Raw genomic sequence first — 23,668 nt, 5'->3', positions numbered from 1 at the left:
CCTTAATCTCTTCCTGAATCCAACTACTAACCTCTGTTTCCTAATGGATTAAATTAAAGATTAATGTTCCACACACCTGCTCTTCTTTCCTTTTACCTCCACCTTCATCCCAAGTATCTTTTTTTTCTCACTCTGGTTCCTGTAGGAACAGGATAGCTCAAATGCAAGAATAATTTATCACCTATCAGCAAAGTACTTTCCTCAAGTAATAACTCCTGTGACAGGAAGTTTAATACAAGTCAAACATAAAAAAGTGTCTTGAAGTGGAGCTTCAGTTCAGTTCAGAGTGCTACAGCCTCTTCTGCACCAGGAAAGAGATGATCAAATACTCTGAAGAGGAAGCTTGTGGGGACAGGTTGTTAAAATGAGTATTTTGTTATCAACTGATTTAACAGCTTGTTCTTAAAAAACAGGTTAAGGATATGACAGCTATACTAATACAGTAACACTGTGCTAAAAAATGTTTGTAATTTAGTGATATTCTTTATTATATGATCAATATAATCTTCTGAAATCTACACCTTCTTCCCAGCATAGCTGGTATCCACTGCAGTCTATTTATAATTTGCTAATCACCTTCTACTTAAAAATGCCTCCCTCCCCAAAAAATGCCATGAGTTTTCCTTATTAAAGTTTTGTATATCTGAAACATTATACCTAATCTCCAGTTTCTCCAAAGCAAACAGCTAAGCTTTCCAAGGCAGAAAATTTAGTTTGAGTCTTCTGTCAAGCACTATGTAATCCTACAATACATAAGTGAACTACATAAAGAACTTGAAATTACAAAGACATTGTAATTTCTTTTTCTAGTGAAAGAAGGCAGCAATAATAAATGCTGCCAAAATTAAAACCAATCAGAAACACCAATGGAGGATCAGAAACTTAACTGCATATATATGTTATACTTCATACAGTATTTTTAGTCTGAAAGTAACATTGTTCATCTCACTGTTCAGTCTATTAAAATATCCAAGATAAGCAAGCAGCTGATACATTCTGTGTAAGACCACAGCTTATCTCTGTCAAGTCATCATGATGACAACAGACTGCATTCTAAACAGTAATTATGCTATATTTTTATTCACTCAGAGAAGATTTCATTTCAGATGTGACTTTCAAAAGCTTAATTCCCTCTCCAGAACACAGGACTACTAACAATACATAACTTGATGCCAGTGTAAAAAAACTTCTTTCTAAACCAAGCTTACATATTTCGTTATTTCAGTTAGAATGGAAAAAAACTCCAAGTGATCTTAACTGCATCCATTCTGCCATCCATATTCTTCTCAAAGTTAGTCCTTAAGTCAAGCGCAGAGGGTTGCATACTCGTATTAATTTTGAACCCGTATCTTACATCCTTGTGTAGCTTTTTGCAAATAGCCTTATTTATGAGGATATCAGATTTGGGGTTTGAGCACATATCCTGTTTCTTTAATTATACAGACACAACAGATACCTTATTTAACCCCATTTAAAAATGTAATGGGAGTACAAGCAGTCACCTTTTTTAGGCTACTTAGAAGATTAGAAGACATTTTTAGGCACCCCTGAAATTTTGCCAGCTGTTTAGTAACCAGCAACAAAGTGACTCAGCTACTCCACCGTCAACACTGCCAGGAAATTCTATTCCAAGCGAGCCAAAGCACTTTTACCTTTATCAGAGAACTGGTGCTCTAATGCATGGAGATCAGGCAGCAGGTGCAAGCAGTTGATGCAGCAATAAGTAAAGAAATCCAACACCACAACTTTTCCACAAAGGTCTTTGTGAAGAGAGAGAGGACCTTCAGTGTTTAACCATTGTAGATCTGGAATTCAGAGAACAGTGATATCCAGTTAGCGGAAGGGTAGGGAAAGGCAGGCACTTAGAGCGAATTTGCACACCACCACACGACATTCCTGGTGCACTTAACCTTAGAGAAATGAAAAAGTTCAACATCCCTTTCTACACAGGTAGAAAAGCATACCAAAAGTCCTATATTTATCTAACTCATCCGGAATCACAGAATATTTGAGTTGGAAAGGACCTTAAGCTCAGCCAGTTCCAAACCCCTGCCATGGGCAGGGACACCTTCCACTAGACCAGGATGCTCCAAGCCCCGTGCAACCTGGCCCTGAACACTGCCAGGGATGGGGCAGCCACAGCTTCTCTGGGCAACCTGTGCCAGTGTCTCACCACCCTCATAGTGAAGAATTAAAAGTTTTACTATTAATGAGATTTAATGTAATACATTAAATGTATTAAATGCATAAAATTAATGTAATTAATGAAAGTGCAGTGTATACATTTCAATAGATACCTTTAAAGAGAAAGAACATGCAAGCCCCAGAACCATTTGTACACATTTAAAAACATGATCTATTTTATTCAACCCCTAATAATGTCATATGTGTAACAATTATTTAAAACCCACATAAATGGTAGTAAACTGAAAAACTGTTAAACTCTTAAGTTATTTTCCAACATGTTTGTAAAGGACTCCGAAAAGAGATGACTGAAATATTTTTGTGGTTACAGTTTTGATCTTGATTTTCAAAGTCTGAGGTGAGAGGTATAAATTAATCCCTTTACATGGGAAGAAATACAGCCTTTTCAGATACACCTGGCAGCAATCCTGATAATTTATTTTAACAACTTGATCTGAAGCATGAAAGCATTCTTTTCTCACAGGTAACTGTTACTACTCTGATCACATTAGAAACTGTTCTCCACCTAAGAAATAAATATCCTGTAATATAGTCTGCCATTTTTATCACTTAACACTTCTGAAAATAAAGGGCATAGGGAAAGACAGATGTGATGTAAGGCAAATGTGAACCAAATTTCTGAAGGCTTTTTTTTAAAGAAATGTATGCTGGCTAATCTAAAATTCCTCAAAACTTCCACTCTGACAGTTTCAGCACATAAAGTTCTTACTGTCCCAGGAGAGGTGATTGCTGCTGAAGCCAGCAGGAGGCCTGTTTTCAGTTTCACTAGGAGGAGGATTGAGCTCTGCCTCCTTGTATCTATAAACAAAAACGGATGTACACAATTTCAGATTTAGTGACTATAACAATTAGCAATTATATGCATTACTTCCATGGTATAGGGGTTCTGCTGTTTACATTTTAAAAGAGTGGGGCATTTATTTTCTGGCATTGTTCCTCTTTTCACTAGAATTAGAATACCTTTCATGAAATATACTGAAAGGAAAAAGCATGGACTACCTATGTGAGCTCTTTTCAGACGAGAAAATAAGCTCTGGCAGAACACAGAAAGTGAAACAGTGCAAAATACAGAAGTGAAAATTCAACTTGGAAGTCCAAATCTAGACAGAAAGAGCATTCACTTTGCTCAAATGTCTGTAAGTCAGAATTTGTTCCCATGACACAAGCTTACCCTCTGAGATCTCTCCTTTGCAGACAGATGTGAGCCTTACTGCGGTTAAAAGAACCTGAGCAGGACTGGCAAGATTTTAAAAGACTTAACTTTTGATTTCACATTTAGCAGAAGAAGAAATACAGAAATGTGTGAAAGGGAAACGGGCACAAAACGATGACATCTCTAGGACAGTTAACAGGGACACAAAACCTGACAAGCACAGGTAAGTCATGGGGAGAGAGAGCTGGGAAACCCAACTGGCTGCAGTGAGACCAAGGGAACTCAGGACAAGGCTGTGAGAGTTGATAAGGTTCTTGCTATGACCAGAGAAGGCAGAACATACTGCACAGAAGGCTTTATTTAAAAAGAAAAAGGAATGTAAATTAACAAAACTAGCAGAGGTTTAGAAGAGAGGCTTTAAAGAACAGGTTTTTGCAACCAGTAACAGGGGGAGCATGTATAAAGGGATACTTTTTTCTCGTCCTTTGTTCCTGGTGCTTTCAAGAGTGACACTTCCTGTAACCAGAAGTGCCTTAAAAAAAAAAAAGAAAAGAAAAAAAAAAAAAAGAAACAACAAAGTGGCTAACGGGCCCGTAATTAAACGGCCCTCACAGGCAGCGGGACTTGACAGAAAACGCCACACGGTGAGCACTAGAGCTCAGCCACCTCTGCTGAAAGGCCCTGCAGCCGAACCGCGCTCTGCAGCGGGGCCTGCCCTGCAACCCACCTCCGCCGAGCTCGGGCACCGTCAGGTCCCGCTCCCGGCTGTCCATCTTCTTCAGGTACTGGTAAACCAAGTTCTCCTTCTCCTGGGAAGTGTCGGCGTCCAGCAGGGCGTACTCCAGCTGGGTTTGGGCGGGCAGGAGCCCAGCCAGCCCCTCCGCCGCCATGACAGCTCCTGGGCGAGCCCAGACCGGTCGCTGTTTACCAGCTTGCTATTTCACCTCGCACATTCGGCACGTCCCTCAAAGCCAGCGACGAAAGCTGTAATTAATAATAATAATAATAATAACAATAATAAAAACTAAGCACAAACAAGCAATACCTCGTTTATTAAAGTGGGACCTTCTCACTCATGGCGTTTTCTTACATAGCTTTCTTACATAGCTTTGATGTTCACAGAAGCATATTCGTGAAAAGAATCCCCGACGGTGATTCCAGCTCAGCAGATTCCACACAGCCCTCTTTTCCGGCCCTGTTCCTTTTTTTTATTTGTAAGCGGAATAGATATGATGACAGAGGGACATCGCTACAAATTCCAAGCAAGGCACCAATAATTTAAACTGGGGGATTTTTTTTTTAGGGGAGGATGTTATGAAATATGCGGAAGGCTGAGCGACAGCCCCCGTGACGAAGCTGCGGAAGCGAATGTGTTGCCGCGGCGGGAAGGGCTGAGGAGGTGCGGCCGCGGTCCCGGTAGCGGCGGGAAGCTGAGGGGAGGCGGCAGCTGCCCTAGATACCCACGGGAGACCCCGGGCAGGCGGCAGCCCCCCGCGGTGGGGCCTCAGCGCAGGAGGGGAGCGCGGCCCGACCGGCAGCCCCGGGCCGGTGCTGGCTTTCTCCGTCCTGTGACTCCCGACAGCGATCCCGCAGCCGAACGCTTCGTCGTGTTCGTTTAAAATCAGCCCTCTTCGGGGCAGCGAGGTGGCAGTCAGGGAGTGGGTCTGCAGGGGCTTCGCCTTCCTAGGGCCGAGCGTGGCTGGGCGCTTATGGCGGGGACGCTGAGGAAAATGGCTCACCCTGCGAATCGTGCTGTACCTTATTTGAGCTCGTGTTTAAAAGAAGTAATTTCAAGTACTCGACGAGACGCTCATTAAATGATTTTTAGGATTCACCATGCTTCAGTCCCATCACGGGCTGCTGTGTGGTTTGTTGCATTTTCAAAATGAATTTAGGTGCTTTTCTTCAGATAGTGAAGAGGGGGCAGAAGAGAAAACATATTAGGGGAGGGAATGGTACATTTACGAACTGTTGCTTAAAAGAAAGGAAAATAATTCCTGTGTTGCCATGTCTGATGATACCTCATTGGAAGAGGACATTTGGGAGTACAAATCCATTAGGAAGGAAAAGCTTCAGAGTAATTCAGAAAGCGTCTGTACACCTGTGCAGACAGTAAGTGATGGCAAGTGCAGGCCAAAAAGAAAGACAAATAGAAAAAGAAAAAAGTCTGTAGAAAAAACTGATACCCTTCAGAAAACCGAGCAGGTATCAAGGCCAAACGAGGATGCAGATCCATGTAAAGATGACAGTAGTGTGCACTCCCAGGAAAGCACGAGCAGCCTCAAGGACCAGAGCTCACAAAATGCAAAGCCCGTTTATGATGGATACTGCCCAAGCTGCCAGATGCCTTTCTCTTTGCTATTGGTCCAGACACCTCGATGGCACGTTGCTGAGTGTTTGGATACTCCAGGATCCAATGAAAAAGGTATGCACAGAGTAAGAAAAAAGCTTCAGGGAAAAGTTAAAAGGCTTCTCACATAATGTTGCTATAAAACTTGGGTTTGCATATTTAATTCAAAGTCTGAGAGGGTCGCTGGTATGGTTTTTAGAATGTTACTGATCATTTATCAGTACTATTTTTGCATGAGATTCTCTGTTGTTTGTGAAGAACATGGAAGTCAGACATGAATATCTCACATCATAACCTAATCTCTATAGAGTAGTGACAAAGATTTATGGTTATTCAGCAAGCTCAGGTTTTAATAGTTTATTGAAGAAATTTCAATTTCATACCATTTCAATTGCTAAGTCAGTGTCAGCAAAAGCCCTCCTTCAGTTAAGAGGGTTCTACTTCTGACTGTGAATTTCTTTCTTTTTAGGTATAAATCTTATTATCCAGTATCCATGTTGCTGTATAATTTGTCCAGTTGTGTATGGATGGTTGGAAGCTGAAATCTGTCTGTTATGCTAATTTACTGGTCTATTTACCAGTATATTACTAAAATATACTGGTCCAGTATATTTTTGAAATTTTGTACAGAATTATACATGATCATTCCTGTATCATATGACAACACAATTTTGTTTTGAGTTTTGTTCAAGAGGAATAAAACTGATGCATTCCAGTTGCTAGTTTCCTGTGGGGAAATACCAGGTCCAAACAGATCCAGGTATCCAGTTTATGTGTAGATGGAGGCCCTCAGTGATATGGTTTAGTAGTGATCTTGGTAGTCTCTTGGGTAAATGGTTGGAGTTAATGATCTTAAAGGTCTTTTCCAACCCAGCTGATTTATATGATTCTATGTTCTCAGCACACCTTGTAGCTTTTGAAACAGCATCCAGCCTGGAAACTTAAGTAAAGACTCTTTTAGGTAACAGAATCACCTTGCTTTTGTATCTTTGTAAGTTTTGTTGAAGTTTCTTCTTCAAGAATGAAGAGAACTTAAATTCACATGAGTGTGAGTACTTTAATCCTGATTTTGGCAGCAGTTTAAGATAAGGCAGGTGGTTAACACCTCTTTTCCATCTCTTACTCCCATAATTAACAGATGAAAAATTCCTCTGATTGATCGACATATTCACCTTAAAATCCTCCACAATAGGCCAGCAAACTCTCAACAAAAAAGGCCTAGGGAATAGCAACAGATATTTTGCTGGATACTTTTTTCACTGAAGTAAAACCATGAGCTTTTTTTTTTTTTTTTCATTAATATGCGACCCAGCAGGCAATTTGAAATTGGATTTCTGACCCAGAACCAAGATTTGGTTTATTTTGAAACATGTCTACTGGCCTTTTCTGGTGCTACTGCTCTGAGCTCATTGCTTGCATGTGAGACAATTCAAAACTAGAAGCCATATGATTACATTAGCACAATATTGAAACAGGGTTAGCTATTCATGTTGTTAGAGGGCTGTATTAATTCAGGTGTAGTGCTGTATTAACAGCAGCTGTTTGGTTTTAGGTTGGAAGCATTCTCCCTTCTAGATGGCTCAGGGCAGGAGGTCATTACTTGTGCATTCTGTTTTCCTATAGCTGCATTTGTAAGAAACAGCTTAAAAATTATCTTGTGTGATTTTTATTTTCATAATTATGCCAACTATATTTGCAAAGATACTAAAATTACTTCTCTGCATAACTCTTTTTGCAGAGTGTCCTGATGGTTTACTGTGCAATTCCACCATTCCATCTCACTACAAGCGCTACAGCCATTTTCTACTTGCAGCAAACAGGGCCGGAGATTATCTTGTGAACTCTTTGTCAAACACTTTGGAGAGGAAGATGACCTGTTCTGCTGCTCCAAAGCTCAGCTGCTCCCCAGGTCAAGTAGAGCAAATCTCACAGAGTGAGAAACCATCTAAGAACATAAAAAATACCCCAAATGATGAGTGTACGTTGAGGGTTCAGCGTTCACCACAAATGAAGTCTCTAAATTTAATCAGTGAAAGTACTTCCTCTTTTGCACATGTTCAGACACCTCAAGAGGCATTTCAGCATGCAGAGACAACAGATAATAGTTGTGATTTTGAATTTTATGACTTTGTATCTGCTCAGGAAAGTGGAACAGGAGAAGATCTGTGTAGTGAGAAAGACACAAGTCAGCTCAGTTTACTACAGTCAAAAGCAGACTTCAGTGAATGTGAAATTTCTTATTCTCCACTGAGCACTTTTGAGGAAAGTGAAGAGGAAACTGAGGAAGAGAAGGTGAAAATATCACAAAAGAAATTATTCAGAGACTGTAACTTTGAAGATGAAGACTGTAATTCTATGATGTTTAAAACATTTGATGGACTTCTCTTACAGCAGAAGCCTCAGTATGAGTATACCAAACCAAGACATTCCATAATTAAAAACAAAAACTGTGAGGAAGTTAAGCCATTGGACCATCTAGATCATGGTGTAAAAACTGTTTCTCAGAGTCACAAGAACAGGAAGTTCTGTAATTCAACATGTGTAGATAATCAGCATCAGCAAGAGGCACTTGCCAATGGATTTTCTTCACCTTTTAACTGGGAGGAGGCTGAAGAGCCTGAATTGATTTCCTCTGCTACTAAATCAGGTGATACAGAGTCAGAAGATACTGGTGCTTGCACTTTGGATTCTGCATACCTGAGTTTTACTGAAACGTCACCAGTGCTAGCTAGAGAAGGTGCTAGGTCTCTTCTGACTCAGAAGAGTAATGCTTTGAGGGAGTCAAGTAACATTTTAACTAGTGCAGATAAAATGCCTTCCAATGCAGTTGAAAAAACAGCTTGCCAGGAGAGTTTGCAGTCAGTAGTGGAGAAAGAAGGAAACTTTAATATAGCTGCTGCGTGCTTTCCCAGCCCCAACTCTAAAACAGTAATGTCTCTTTCCTTAGCAAGTACGAATGCCAAATCCAGTCCTGCCAAAGAACTTAAACAAATGGACATTGGTGTTTTTTTTGGGTTAAAACCCAAAGTAAAAGAGGAAAGCAAAGAAGAAATGTGTTTGAGTGAGGGAAAGCAGATATCAATTTCAGTAACTCCCAATGGAAAGAGGCCCAGACAGGCAAAAAGGAAAGCCGAAGGGTCTGTGGAAGATGTAGAAACACTTACTGAAAGTTCAACAAAAAATGGAGCCTTTGCAGGTGTAAGTTCTGGTGGCCAACAAAGGTGGAATAAAAAGTTTAAAGTATTATCTACTGCAGGTGAAGGAACAAGAAAAAAGCACTGCCCTTTCTATAAGAAGATTCCAGGTGAGAGAGAACTGTTGTTTTTTGTAGAGATTAATTTTGGCTTGAGTGTTGGGTTGGTTTTTTTTCTAAATTTAGACTTCCATATTCTACACTCTTCATAACCATGTAGATTGCAGCTCATAATGAACTTTCTTTCCTCCAAGTTGATAAAATCTGGCGTAGGTGCAGATCTCCAGAAGAAGGTGTTTGCAGTTAGCAGTGGCTGAAAACAGTGAAATAGTTATCTCACCAAAATGAGTTCAGGGACTGACTTCTGAATGTTTTTGCCACAGCAAAATGCAGTTTGGAAAGATGGATCTACTTTCTTAAATAATTTTGAATATATCCCTTGTTAATATTCACTCCTAATGCCTGAATTTAATCTTTCGCATTGTTTCAGTTGTTCCTGAAAACCGGGCTGTCAGTAGCAATTATTTCCTTACGCTAACTTAAGAGAATTGAGTTCAAATTGTATTTGAAATTCAGTAGTATTAGAAATATGATTTACTACAACTGTGAAAGCAAAGAAATAAAAACCAAGCAGATGAGTTTAGTTAAGGAAACAGAGAAGAATTTATCAGAATCTCCTCAAGCAGTTACATAAATTACATGCTGATGGATCAGTGGCTTAAAGAGCTTCAAATCTTCACATTTCTGTTTACCACCAAAGGATTGCCTTAGTCGTAGGGAGATACTTGAGGAAGCCAAATAGAAATATATTAGTGATCCCAAGTGCAAAGCTGCTTCTTGAAAACTGATATGGTCTTTGTGGGGCTACACCAGTATCATGGCTTCTACGGGCTTAGAGAATTTTCCATATATAATAACTTTCAAGAGCACGCTCCTATGCCTACAATGCAATTTTAAAGTTCTTTTTTTATAAACTATATTATCTTTGTTCTGAATTTTGTTACTCCATTTGAAGTCTATTTGACTGTAATTTTGTGTTGCTAACAATACATATTTATCCCAATGGCATGGGATAGTTCAGCCTCCCTGAGGTTTTGAGTCTGGTACATCTCAAACACTTGGGCATTTTTTGGCTTGTGATTTTTAATTAGCAGACTGCTATATTGTTTTTGGAGTTGCAAATCCATAAAGCTCTAACCTCAAGTAAGTAGAGTTTTTGCTAGTTCTAGAAGATCTAGAAAAATTATGTTACATAAAATGAAAAAATATTTGAGTGTTGCCAGATGAATTAGTTCTATGCGCTATTTGGTGGGCTTAAGAAGGTGTGAAAGGACCATCTGTCAGTATGTTTGCATTCGAAACAAATATATTTGCAGAGAAAATGTCTGTCTTCTATCCAGCTCTCTTTATGCGGTATCTTTATACAAACAACCTCACTGAAAGTGTACAATGGCAAATCAGTCACGTTTCATCTCAGCAGATAGACTGGAAGCCTCCACATTGCCTGCTTCATAATTACATTGGTCGATGGGAAACTGAACATGAGCCACTTCAGTGTGTGCTCACAGCCCAGAAACCAACAGTGTCCAGGGCTGCATCAAACAAAGCATGACCATCAGGTCGAAGGAGGTGATCCTGCCCTTCTGCTCCCTTGAGACCCCACTCGGAATACTGTGTGTACTTCTGGTGTCCTCAGCATAAGAAGGACATGGAGCTGTTGGAGCAAGTCCAGAGGAAGGCCACGAGAATGATCAGGGGGCTGGAGCACCTCCAGTATGAAGATAGGCTGAGAAAGTTGGGGCTGTTCAGCCTGGAGAAGAGAAGGCTGCGTGGAGACCTCATAGCAGCCTTCCAGTGCCTGAAGGGGGCCTATGAGGATGCTGGAGAGGGACTCTTCATTAGGGACTGTAGTGACAGGACAAGGGGTAACGGGTTCAAACTTAAACAGGGGAAGTTTAGATTGGATATAAGGAGGAAGTTCTTTACTGTGAGGGTGGTGAGGCACGGGAATGGGTTGCCCAGGGAGGTTGTGAATGCTCCATCCCTGGCAGTGTTCAAGGCCAGGTTGGACAGAGCCTTAGGTGACATGGTTTAGTGTGAGGTGTCCCTGCCCATGGCAGGGGGTTTGGAAATAGATGATGTTAGGTTGGAAATAGATGATAAGGTCCTTTCCAACCCAAACCATTCTATGATTCTACATGCTAGCACGTTTTAAGAGATTATTAAAAGTAGAGTAATTGAATGATTGCAATTTGATTGCAAAATGTATTTTGTTAAGCTGCAGTTACCTGTTTTATTTTGTGTGAAGATATTGGTATTAGATTTTAATCTACATGAACTTTCAGAAATACCAGCAGAATGCAGGTAAATAGGTTTCATTTTCTTCAGCAGTTGCCATCTGTGTAAGGTGCCAGCTGAACAACAGGTATTTGGGAGGCTTGTGAAAGTCTGTGTGTGGACACTTTGTTAAATTTTTATTTAGTCAGTGAAAATCTTTTTTGTGACTGACTCATACACAAACCATGCTCATGCTTAAATGGTTCCTTTAACTGCGTGCAGTGTAGCTGTGTTACCTTTTCATTTGGAAAAAAAAAGAAAGAACATCTAGTTAGAAACTAGTTCTGAACTGTGCAAGTTTGCTGACTGGCTTCACTTCCCTTTTTGCTTTAGGAACTGGTTTTACAGTTGATGCCTTCCAGTATGGAGAAATTGAAGGCTGCACAGCTTATTTCCTTACTCATTTTCACTCTGATCACTATTGTGGGCTAACAAAAAACTTCATGTTTCCAATCTACTGTAACAAGGTAAGATTTTCCAAGATTACTGGGTATTATGAAATCCCTATGCAACTATAAGCACTTTTATACTGGTGAAAGTAAACAGGTCAGAGGTTTCTGTGTGTTCTGTGCTTCAGGCTGCTGAATGGCCAAGACTGCTGTTAGCTGTCATATGTCCAACCAACTCTTCTTTACTTTTAACAGGGTAGGGCACCTTGCCTCATCAGCTTATCCAGAACATGCATCAAAAAACTGTTTCTGATTTACTTTGGAAGACTCCTGGAATGCTTGTGTTCTGTGTTGCCCTTCCAGTAGGTGTTGGGGTGACTGCAGTCCTCTGCGATAAGATCCAGGGCCTGTGACGTGGAAACTTCTGTTGTTTAAAGGCTCTACCCAGCCCCTCTTTTTGACTTGGCAGCCTGTAACAGATGTTATTCCCCCTTGTTTGCCTCCTTTCTGATTCCAGTCCATAACCTGTTGGTGGACTTTTAAAAGTTTGCTTTTTTTAAGACAAGCTTTCTTTCAGTTTGCTTTTTGAGAGGTGAAATGCTGCTGAAAGTCTTGATTATACCCAGGATCTCATAGTTTCTCATAGTTTCTCTGTAAGCCAAACAGTCTGGTTTTGAGAGCTTTTGTTTCTAAAATAAACAAAGGCTTTTTTTAGATTTTGTTCCTATTCCATATTAAATCCTTTCCCTATTGCAGATAACTGGCAATCTGGTGAAGAGCAAACTTCGAGTCAAAGAGGAGTACGTCCACATACTGCCAATGGAAACGGAATATATAGTGGATGGGATCAAAGTGGTGCTGCTTGATGCCAATCAGTATGTATTATTTCATTTGTTATGCAATATTTGTATGTATAGAATATTAAAGAGCTGTACGGACAGTTTATATTTTTAGGATTTTTAGGTTTTAGGGGATTTGAAAAAATAAGGGTGAAAATACTTTGCATTCCTGAATTGACTTAGTAACATGCATTTTCACTTCAGAAATTAATTAGGCATGTAGGAGCCTAAATTTCTTGCAAGTAATTAGCTTCTGAAAGAGGTGAACTTTGAAAGGGAATAGGCTTTTTTGATCATTTTAGTTTAACTTCATTTTGTTTGCTTGTAATGAGTACCTAGTATTAACCACACATAGCTCCATAACCATTACGTTTGTGGAGAGGTGGAATGATTTTTCTAGTGGTCTGCATGCTTTGATTTTTTGTCTCTACTTGGCAACATCTTACATTTGATTGTCAGATATGTTAGGTTCCTGTAGCTTCAACTGAATATAGTGAAATCCTCAGCAAAAGAAAAACGAGGTACTTTGGAATCCCAGGAGAGACAAAAGCTAACCAACATTTTGAAAATTGAACTTTAAAGATAAACCTGTTTAAATCTGGAGCAAAAATTCTCCTGGATTTGGTGATAAAGGGTAAGATTTTTTGTCTGTTAGGCTGACAATGTGTGGCTCAGTAGCACCAGACCTACAGCCCTGTGCTGTCGCTGTGGTGCCTCTTGGTACCTTATTTGGCTGTGGGTTAGGGGAAGAGTCCTTTCCCTAAAGTATATATTGTCACACAGGACTGCATCATGGCTGGTTTGAATATTGCTTATTGTATGATTTGTTTATAGTTAGATAAGTTTCCATGAAGTCCTTTGAGAACCCTTTCTGGGAATGGAGGAAGCCTTGTTGCTTATGTAATTTGGACACTTCTCATTTTTCCTGTTTGTGTCTCTGATCTTCTGCATCAATTTAAAAGGCATATAAACCTTAGGTACAAATTTCAACTTCTTGGAGAGGTCACCAGTTCTGTCATTTGAGCTCTGATTCATGCCATTTTTTTTGAGATTTCATTTATCCTTTACAGATGATTCATGTCCAGAATAGTCCCACTCTGGTTTTCTAGTCTGAGCTCTTGCCCTTCAGACAGCTTTGGCAAGAAACTGCAAAAGGTGCAGTGGATGCACTGTGGCCAGTAACAGAATTGTGTTTATAACCAGGGAATTCTGGATGGTGGATAGTGTTTAAAATCTGCAGATAAAATTTAAAAGGAAATGGTTCAGTAAGTCCTGCAGAACTGAAGATGCATCTGCAACAATACAATGCTCTTTCTCCTGAATAAGAATGCTCTTTGCCCTTTGAATCAAGTATAGAACCTCAGGGATTGCAACAGAGGCTACCTAGAAGACAGAGGATTCCAAAAAGGCAGTCAATGCTTGATTGTTGGTGTGCTTTTTTCCTTTTTTCCATCTCGGCTGAGAGCTTGAGTCCAGCTTATCTATGGCCATAAGATTAACTTCAGAATTCCTTTAGAAACTAGGAACTTCTAGTTAAATTGGGCTGCATAGTAGGTGTAATTTAAAATGCTGTTCTGCACAGCTTCCTGCTGCTGAACATAGTGTGGTATATCTCTTAAGGTGGTTTATCAGTCTAGAGAACTAACACAATTTGTATGGGGTTTTTTGTCTGTTACAGTTGTCCAGGTGCAACAATGATCCTTTTCTGCCTACCCAGTGGAACTGTTATTCTGCATACAGGAGACTTCAGGGCAGATCCGTCTATGGAGCGCTACCCTGCTTTGAGTGGTCAGCAGGTTCACACTCTTTACCTTGATACCACGTAAGTTGTGTTGAATTACTAGGGTTCTTTTTTTTTCAATATAACCCTCTTTTCAATTGAATAAGACTTTACATGAACCAAATAAATGTAAGTGTAAATGACTGACATAACTGTTTTAACACTTGTTAGCTCTATTTAGTGCTGAATAAAATGAGGGATTTATTTAAAGTCCATGTATGTCTAGCTTGTTCATCTGTTATGCTGCTATATGAGAGAATAGAAGTGGGTAGTAGAAAAGACGTTAAAGCATTTACTGAAATGACATTGAATGGTATAAATTCTGGGTGGTAAAACTCAGAGCTGAACATTTCGTGTATGAAATAATAGGTTCATGGAACACTGTTTTCATGTGGATTCAACTCCATTGTGAAAAAGGGTGTGGGGGAATTCAAAGAGTGAAAGAATGCCAAATGATTCGATCAGTTGTCCAAGTTTTCATTAGACCTTTCTCTGACTCATATATATAAAATTGTTTTTCTGTGCATGGTGACTAAAGCCCAGCTGCAGACTTTCATTTCAGCTCCATATGTTTCTGCCAATGAATAATGCCTTATGGTATGGTTTGTGTGCATGACAAAAAATAGGCATGAGGATGTAATTAGTAAGTGATACAAATACCTAACTTGAAAGACCACTTGGTATTTATAGAGAAAAAACTGCAGAACTGAGTGTCAGTGGCGTACAAGTGAATAGTTATATAGAAAAGACTGATACACTCAATGTGGATTTTATTGCAGCAATTTCATCTGAGCTCCTCAGTTTCTAATAAATAGATTGCACGTAGACTGAAATGCTGTAGAAGGTAACATCTTTCTCATTACTTTGTTACTGTATGCATGCCGTTTTGAGAGCCTTCTTGGTGAATTCACGTCCTTTATTTTGTGTAATGAAGTGGTGTTTCTTGTTTCCATGCTCCAGATACTGTAGTCCCGAATACACTTTTCCTTCTCAACAAGAGGTTATCCAGTTTGCTGTTAATACTGCCTTTGAGACAGTGACTTTAAACCCACGTACTCTAGTTGTCTGTGGCACCTATTCCATTGGAAAAGAAAAAGTTTTTTTAGGTATGTAAAACAGTGTACTGGATCCAAAAACTAAATATCTAAGTGCTAAAAGATACTTTCTTGAAGATATAAAGGGTCTTTTAGTCGTGATGGTCAGGTATTATGTAAAGGAATTAAATATATTTAATAATCCTACTGCTAGTATTTTAGTTTTCTAATCAGTAAGTTTTAGCTTTCTGAAAGAAATCTTCCTGCCATGTTTACAACCCCCCTTGAATATACACAAGGCCAGTCTGGAACCTATTTGATTGTGAAAACTGCTAATGGAAATTAAATAATAATAATAAAAAAACCCAGAAAACGAGGTCTTTATGACACTTCCTGTTAATAATTTAATGTAGTCAAGAAAAAGCAAAAGGATATAATTATATTTAAACTTCTATTTTAATAACAGTTTTTCCTTCCAGTTTTCTATTATGTATTTTCCTGTTTATTTAGAGTCATCAGTTTTAATGAAAAACTTTTCAACAAAGCATTCCCCAAACCAAAGCACATATTTTCTGATTTAATGAAAAAATTGTGTGCTATGATTCACTTGGTTACAGCATTACAGAATCATAGAATGGTTTGGGTTGGAAAGGACCTTAAGATCCTCTAGTTCCAAGCACCCCTGCCATGAGCAGGGACACCTCACCCTAGACCATGTCACCTAAGGCTCTGTCCAACCTGGCCTTGAACACTGCCAGGGATGGAGCATTCACAACTTCCTTGGACAACCCATTCCAGTGCCTCACCATCCTCACAGTAAAGAACTTCTTCCCTATATCTAACATGAACTTCCCCTATTTTAGTTTAAACCCATCACCCCATATCCATCAGGAGCCAACATGATTGCCCAAGTGTATACTCAAGAGCAGGCAGGTATTTTTCAGTAGTAAAAGGGATCCAGTGATGCAAGCAAAAAAGTTAACTCTTACAATTTTGTTTATCTGATTTCTTCCCAATTAATACTAAAGCAATTGCTGAAGTTCTGGGCACAAAAGCAAGCGTGTCCCATGACAAGTACAAAACACTGCAGTGCTTAGAGTCAGCAACTGTGAATTCCCTCATCAGTGTGAACTGGGATGGAACTTTGCTTCATGTCCTTCCCATGATGCAAATTAATTTTAAGGTAAGTTCAGGACACATACTCTGTAGATTATCCTGGTGGTTAATCTTACTCTTGGTTCCTCTCAACCAGTGTTGTTTGGTGCTTCGCAACCTCTTGTCAGATCTTATTTATTTAGCAGAGTTTTGACATGTAGCAATACATTGAAAATGAAATACAATTAAACATTAATAACTGTCTCCAAATATGATGCACAGAAAGTGTAATTTCACTTCAGTGAGGTGCTTGTACAAGATAAGACGAGGGTTGTTCAAAGGCTTGCTCTTTGTGGGCCTTTTTGAAGTAGATTTATGTAATGACTGCAGGATCTGTCCTATTAGCAATTAATATGTTGTGACATGGAGTCCCTGTTTTCAGCCTGTCTTTTACCTGGTATGATGTAGGAAAAGACTAAAAGGATTTTCTGCCTATCAGTCTCTGTTTTGAGGCAGCCTCTGAACATGGCCACCTTTGTCTGGTGTTTGGTAAAGGAATAAGGTTCTTCATGTTCTTCTAAGTTTAATTAACATGTATTTATAATCATATTTTCATCTTCTAAAAGAATAATTCTCTCTCCTTATCCTAGAATGACAGAATGCATTGGGTTGGAAAGGATCTTAACATCATCTATTTCCAGCCCCCTGCCATGGGCCAACACCTCTCATTAGACCATGTCAGCCAAGGCTCTGTCCAACCTGGCCTTGAATACTGCTAGGGGTGAAGCATTAACCACTTTTTTGGGCAGCTTGTTCCAGTGCCTCACCACCCTCACTGTGAAGAACTTCTTTCTTTATGGGAAAGAATTTCTTTGTTTTTCTTCTGCAAGAATAATTCTCTCGTCTTCTGTGCTGATGGTTCACATGGGACTAAGGATATTTGAAAATCAGTGCAAACTTGCACATAAACAAATGCACACATTGAATGAGTTGAAGGACACTTCATATAAACACACATGCTTTAGCTTTTTCCACACACAATCTTCTCTGATATTTGTAGCAAGAGCAAGTAAATCAGTTTATTTTAAGACAAAAACAAAGAGTTATGGTCAATGGCTCGATGTCCGGCTGGAGACTGGTAATGAGTGGTGTCTCTCAGGGGTCGGTGTTGGGACCGGTCTTGTTTAACATCTTCATCGCTGACATGGACAGTGGGATTGAGTGTGCCCTCAGCAAGTTTGCTGATGACACCAAGCTGTGTGGTCCGGTTGATATGCTGGAGGGAAGGGATGCCATCCAGAGGGACTTTGACACGCTTGTGAGGTGGGCTGATGCCAGCCTCATGAAGTTCAACCACGACAAGTGCAAGGTCCTACACCGGGGTCGGAGCAATCCCAGGCACAGCTACAGACTGGGGAAAGAAGAGATTCAGAGCGGCCCTGCGGAGAAGGACTTGGGGGTGCTGGTCGATGAGAAAATGAACATGAGCCGGCTGCAGTGTGCGCTCGCAGCCTAGAAAGCCAACCGTATCCTGGGCTACATCAAAAGGAGCATGACCAACAGGTCGAAGGAGGTGATCCTGCCCCTCTACTCTGCTCTTGTGAGACCTCACCTGGAGTGTTGTGTGCAGTTCTGGTGTCCTCAACATAAAAAGGACATGGAACTGCTGGAACAAGTCCAGAGGAGGGCCACGAGGATGATCAGGGGACTGGAGCACCTCCTGTATGAAGACAGGCTGAGGAAGTTGGGGCTTTTCAGCCTGGAGAAGAGAAGGCTGCGTGGAGACCTAATATCAGCCTTCCAGTGCCTGAAGGGGGCCTATGAGGATGCTGGGGAGGGACTCTTTGTCAGGGACTGTAGTGACAGGACAAGGGGTAACGGGTTAAAACTTAAACAGGGGAAGTTTAAATTGGATATAAGGAAGAAATTCTTTCCTGTTAGGGTGGTGAGACACTGGAACAGGTTGCCCAGGGAGGTTGTGAGTGCTCCATCCCTGGCAGTGTTCAAGGCCAGGTTGGATGAAGCCTTGTGTTGGATGGTTTAGTGTGAGATGTCCCTGTCCATGGCAGGGGGGTTGGAACTAGATGATCTAGAGGTCCTTTCCAACCCTAACTATTCTATGATTCTATGATTCTAAGACATTGTATCATGTAAGTTGACTTCCAATGCACATTTCAGTTGAGATTTAAGACGGCGGCTTTTTGGTGAGATTTTTTGTGGGAATTTCTTCCCACAAAAGTAAGTAAGTAGTTAGGAAAGGTGACTAATTCCTGGGGGGAGACAGTTTTTCTATAAAGACTGCAAAATACAGAGTAGCATTAAGGCAAAGTAGGAGGCCAGAGATTAAAGGTAACCTGGAAGAAAAACAATGGCTGCTTAAACCTTATGGACTTGGATTAATTTTCTTGCTTTGCTTCAGGCCTGCTGTGCCATCTCAAGCAAATCCTTCAGAGCAAGGTGGTATTTAGCTGCAGGACCAGTCAATGTCAGAGTTGACCTAAAAAGGAGAAAAAGAGGCTTTATGATTTGGATGGAAGCTGCAGGAGATGGAACTTAGTATCTTAATGTTTTAACATTGTTCTATAATCTTTTCCATGGTGGGGCAGAAAATGAGTAATGGCAACGTGTATGGATTTATTTTTAACTTGTTGTGTTGTCTTAAACAGGAATATATTTGAGTTTCTTCTGCAGATTTTGGGGTTGTTACGTGATTCTGCTATCATGTGTCCCACCATGTATGGTGTACTGACATAGGTGGCCTTTTATGCAGAAGGTGTGATTATACCATGAGGATGTCTGAACAGCCTGGCTTCTCAGAAGCAGTTGTATCTTGCAGGGTCTTACCTCTGAGAATAGGAGGTTATAGACAAACCTAGAGCATACTGGAAGTGATACCTGGACCACAGAAAAGACCAGGAAAGATTAGAAGGCACAGTCATCTCGTGGACAATGTGGAGAACGTTAAATGCTCAAAGATGAGTTCCTATCTTATTTCTACTCAGCATCAGTAAATAGGAATGCAGAAAAGGCAATATTTTTAAGAATACATCATCTGATCTCTTGCAATCTTGTTCTAGTTAAAGAATGACGAATGATATCGTCCTGTTTGTACAGACCATGTAATTTTTGGTGCCAGTTCCATGGAACTGACTGGATTACACTGGGTGTTTTTTCTTGAATTACTGGCTTATTACTCGGAAAGGCAGAATTTTTTAGTGATCCTCATTACTAAATGCCAATAGCTTCATTATCCTCTGGGTCTCTCCTACCTCTTCTGTTTTATTTGATGCTGTAGCCCTCCTCAAAACCACAATTTACTTCTTAATTTGGGCTAATTTCCTGTCTGTGTAGATTTGCAGCTGAAACTACAAATCCATTAAATCCTTATAGGAAGATTCTCAGTCGAAAGCACAGATTCAGTCCTTATTTAGTAAACTGAGTACATCTGTGAGCCTGTAGAATACAAATAGCCAACCCCTGATGGTATATTATGTTATCCCCCAGAAGCCACAGTTTTATGCCGTTTTTCTTTGTCATGCTCTTTACTAATGGAAAAACCCCCAAACCTGTCTGTGCTCTATGTTTGACAGTTCTAATAACTATGAACATGATTGTACCAGCATTGAGGTGAGGTTTTCAGAGGTGCCTGTGATTGAAATGCACAAATCAATTTTTTATGACATTGAAATTGCATCCTTAACATATACTTTGCACACTTAGCTTATAGCAAAATGTGAAAGCAGATCAGCATTGGTTAATATAATAATCATAGTATTTGAAGTGCTGTATTTAGGTTTCATTAGAGCAAGGGGAGTGACTACTCCAATTATTACCTGAAGTTATGTTAATCTTCCAAAAATGAAGTGTGAAGGAGCATTTGACTGCTGCAGTTACATTTGTCATCTAGTGAGGGCCGAACATTTTCAGCGGATTGAGAGTCGTGGCAGCCAGCCACAATTCCTGCTGCTGAATGAAACGCATTGTGGTTGGGTCTTTTGTGGTTTACGTGCCTGGTTTGATGGATTCTGTATGTTGCTACTGGAGGTTGTACTGAAGGTGCCATCAAATGTGGCAGTGTTACAGGCAGCTTTCCGCTTCCCTGCTTAAGTTTTCAAGTGTCTCACAGGTCAGTGACATGGTTTAGGGGTGGTCTTGGCAGTGCTGGGGTAATGGTTGGACTTGATGACCTTAAAGGTCTTTTCCAGCCTAGTTAGTTCTATGATTCTATGACTCTGTCACAGCCTGCCTCTCCCCACCTTTTGTTAAGCAGTCTTTATTTTCTATTCCTTTTCTGGCTGCTGATACAAAGTTTACGATTTTGAGTTCTATAATCTTGTGGGGCTTTCAGATGAAGACTCTGCCTTTAAGGTTTTGTACAGGACACATGCAACTGATTTTCTCTTTTTATAATAATACTGAAATAATACTGTTTGAAATAATACTGACCTCACTTTATCCAGGAATAGGACTGTACATTCCTTATGCTTCTCTTTCATCCTTTTCCAGTCCTAGCTTAACATTGAAGGCTAGCTTAACCAATTTGGAAACTTTGAAGTCCACTTTTTTTTAGAGGTAGTTTCATTCTTATGCTGAATGGAGATGTGGTAAAACATGGTTGAGTGCTCAGAGCCATGCACTGTACTCAACTAATGCACAGCTTGCTGTGATTTTTTGGGGTAGCTTAATCAACTCTGAACACTTCTGGGCATAAGCAATTGTCAAGATCTCTGTGGCATTTTAACTAGATGGTTCTGCACTGAAGCCATCTTTTATCAATCACCCCTCAGCTGCCATGGTGCTGACCTCCAGCTGAGAGGAAGAAATGGATCATTTGGGTAGCAAGATCTATAAGAGCATGTGATTATGCCTTACGTATTCTGATCTGTAATACATGGCTGTTAACATGGGCTTATTCAGATGAAGCAATTGAGATCTTAAGGTACAAGGTGATCTGCAGGTGTAAACATTTATCACTAATAATTCCAAAGTAGATGATATTTATGTTAAAACATAAAAATAAAGTTTAGTCTGAAGTCTTTCCATCATGAAATTGCTGACCTTTAGACTAAAGAGCTATTTAATGGCATTCAGTTTATGCTGTGTTCTGTTCACAGGGCTTGCAAAATCACTTGAGTAAGTTTTCTGAGAATTTTGATCACATTCTGGCTTTCAAACCTACTGGATGGACCTACTCTGATTCATGCCTTTCTCTGGTGGATATCAAACCTCAGACAAGAGGAAACATCACCATATACGGTATAAGTGTGGTAAAGATTCACTCTGTGTGGCTGCTTTTTGTATTTTTGTTCTGGAAGCTCCAACTGTTCTTTGTAATCAATGCTTTTTCTGATAACTCCTTAGGAAACTGAACAGATGGTCTCTTCAGGAGAGAGCCATAAATGGAGTAATAGAGAATGCAGTAAATGTAGCTTTTTATACATATTTTGCTCCTGTCCTCTTCATGCAGATAAAGGCTTTATCTGACATAGGTAGAGACTTTCAGGGGTAAAGTCTTGGTCTGGCTGATGCTGGTGGCGATGCAGTTCCAGAGCAAAGATTTCATTCTATACCTTACTCACTTGTGGGAGGCTGTGGGTCTTCCTCTCACATCACCCACCTCTCGGTGGGTGGAGTTAAATGACAGTCATTTAACTAAGTACATTTGGTGTCACTCAGTTTGCAGTGATACAACTCAGTAACTTAATGCAAGGTAGGTTTTCCAGAAGGAAAATCTGGGGTTTCATTTTACTTTAGCTATAAACTTTTAATCTCAAATAGGAATTAAAAAATATATATATTATCTGGAGTATTTCTTAGCTGGAAGTCTTGCAACAGTATTCTGGCAAGGAGCTAAGCAGACTGACAGATTGCTGTGATATGTTTCATTTCAGGGATTCCTTACAGTGAGCACAGCAGTTACCTGGAAATGAAGCGATTTGTGCAATGGCTGAAGCCACAGAAAATCATCCCCACTGTAAATGTTGGTGACTGGAGAGCAAGAAGCTTGATGCAGAAGCATTTTAGAGACTGGATGGTTGAGGACAGTGGGCATGAATAGATATAAGGAAGAACGTGTATTTCCGAGGAGGTGGGCTGGAGTGGGAGCTGTGAGTTCCTGTGTGTTTTATTTAACTCTTTTTTCCATGGAGCTTCCTTTAGGGAGGGTGAAGCTGCCATTCTCCTGAGAAAGCTGAATTTGCATTAAAAAAATAAGGCACTTTGCTTCCTCATGTACCTACTACTTATTTTTAATATAACTTCATAACTTTTTTACAACTACATTTTCCAGGTTAGTTTTATCTTGCTCTCTTCTTCCAATTCTTTGTTTTCCTCCCATTTTGGAGATGCTCAGATGCAAATGCTGGGGAAGAAACCACCTCCAGGTTAATCATTCCTGGAAAGGTGTGACTGTAATAAATGAGACTATATTAAGCTTATGCCACATGCTGTCAGTTCAGGCTTCAGAGAAACTGGTTTCATGAGGCAGAACTAGCTATTGCAATTCAAATCTTGTAAACAAACTGTACCTTGTGAAAGGACTGGCTCAGCTTTTGCAGCATATGTACTTCAGAGAATGCTTTTTATAAAAAGATACTGGTACCTCCTCAAGATTTTCTGATCTTATTTAATAAAGAACTCCCATGAAGCTTACGTATTCTTTCTGAGCGAAATGCATTTCTTTTCAGTTGCTACTCTTGAGAAACCTGTCCTGTAGTATCTGTGGTGGATGTACTGTTTGTGTCGCTCTTGCATCCTGGTTGTACTAGTTCTCAGCACGTGCTCCAAGCATGGAAGAGGTTCCTCTCTGTGTAAGTGCCAGTGGTGCATTTGGGTTTGCAGGGCTGTATACACAGGTTTGTTCCTTGCATTCTAAAGAAACAAGAAAGGTAAATACCAGTTTGGCAGCAGAAAGGTAAGTTTCATTTGTTGTTTTTTTTTTTCTCCTGAATCCTACCAGATAATCAGTGCAACTCTTTCTGTATCTTATCAGTATTTATGATGCCGAAGTATGTGGTTGCATGCAGGCATACTAGTGTAATTTTAAACACTAAATTAATAACTGCCCCAAACTACCAGGACTTAGAAGAGTTCCATCATGCATAATGTCATCACCAGCCCCCAGGAGCAGTTCCTCTGAAGTCTTGTAATAGAGGAGCCGACAAGGAGAAGTGCCATGCTTGACCTTGTGCTCACCAACAGGGAAGGGCTCGTTGAGAATGTGATGCTCCAGGGCAGCCTTGGATGCAGCGATCATGAGATGGTCGAATTGGAGATCCCCAGGACAGTGAGAAG

At 40.2% G+C, this 23,668-nt stretch overlaps 2 protein-coding genes across 3 annotated transcripts in view; one reads left to right on the top strand and one right to left on the bottom strand.

Moving 5' to 3' along the window:
• Positions 1–4,603, bottom strand: part of NHLRC2 (NHL repeat containing 2) — a 38,604-nt gene extending 34,001 nt beyond the window's left edge. The window contains exons 1-3 of the mRNA XM_065672303.1: positions 4,462–4,603; positions 4,086–4,342; positions 1,653–1,805 (exon numbers count right to left, since the gene is read on the bottom strand). Of these exons, the coding sequence (XP_065528375.1) occupies positions 1,653–1,805; positions 4,086–4,248 (316 nt within the window). The 5' untranslated portion in view covers positions 4,249–4,342; positions 4,462–4,603. The remainder of the gene's footprint in view (positions 1–1,652; positions 1,806–4,085; positions 4,343–4,461) is intronic.
• A 112-nt stretch (positions 4,604–4,715) lies between these two features.
• On the top strand, positions 4,716–23,026 carry DCLRE1A (DNA cross-link repair 1A). 2 transcript variants are annotated; one of them, XM_065672301.1, is made up of 9 exons: positions 4,717–5,783; positions 7,447–9,012; positions 11,572–11,705; positions 12,384–12,502; positions 14,145–14,288; positions 15,207–15,352; positions 16,309–16,463; positions 21,490–21,631; positions 22,267–23,026. In XM_065672301.1, the coding sequence occupies exons 1-9, from the start codon at positions 5,366–5,368 to the stop codon at positions 22,431–22,433; spliced, it is 2,991 nt and encodes a 996-aa protein (XP_065528373.1). In that variant the 5' UTR covers positions 4,717–5,365; the 3' UTR covers positions 22,434–23,026. The 2 variants fall into 2 exon arrangements, with proteins under 2 accessions (XP_065528374.1, XP_065528373.1); XM_065672302.1 differs by lacking the exons at positions 21,490–21,631; positions 22,267–23,026 and adding an exon at positions 17,026–17,576 and having other exon boundaries at positions 4,716–5,783.
• Positions 23,027–23,668: the final 642 nt, after the last annotated feature.

The sequence above is a fragment of the Lathamus discolor genome, chromosome 3 (genome assembly GCF_037157495.1).
Source record: "Lathamus discolor isolate bLatDis1 chromosome 3, bLatDis1.hap1, whole genome shotgun sequence".
In the NCBI taxonomy this organism is placed as follows: Eukaryota; Metazoa; Chordata; class Aves; order Psittaciformes; family Psittacidae; genus Lathamus; species Lathamus discolor.
This window is presented reverse-complemented; position numbering and strand designations above follow the sequence as displayed.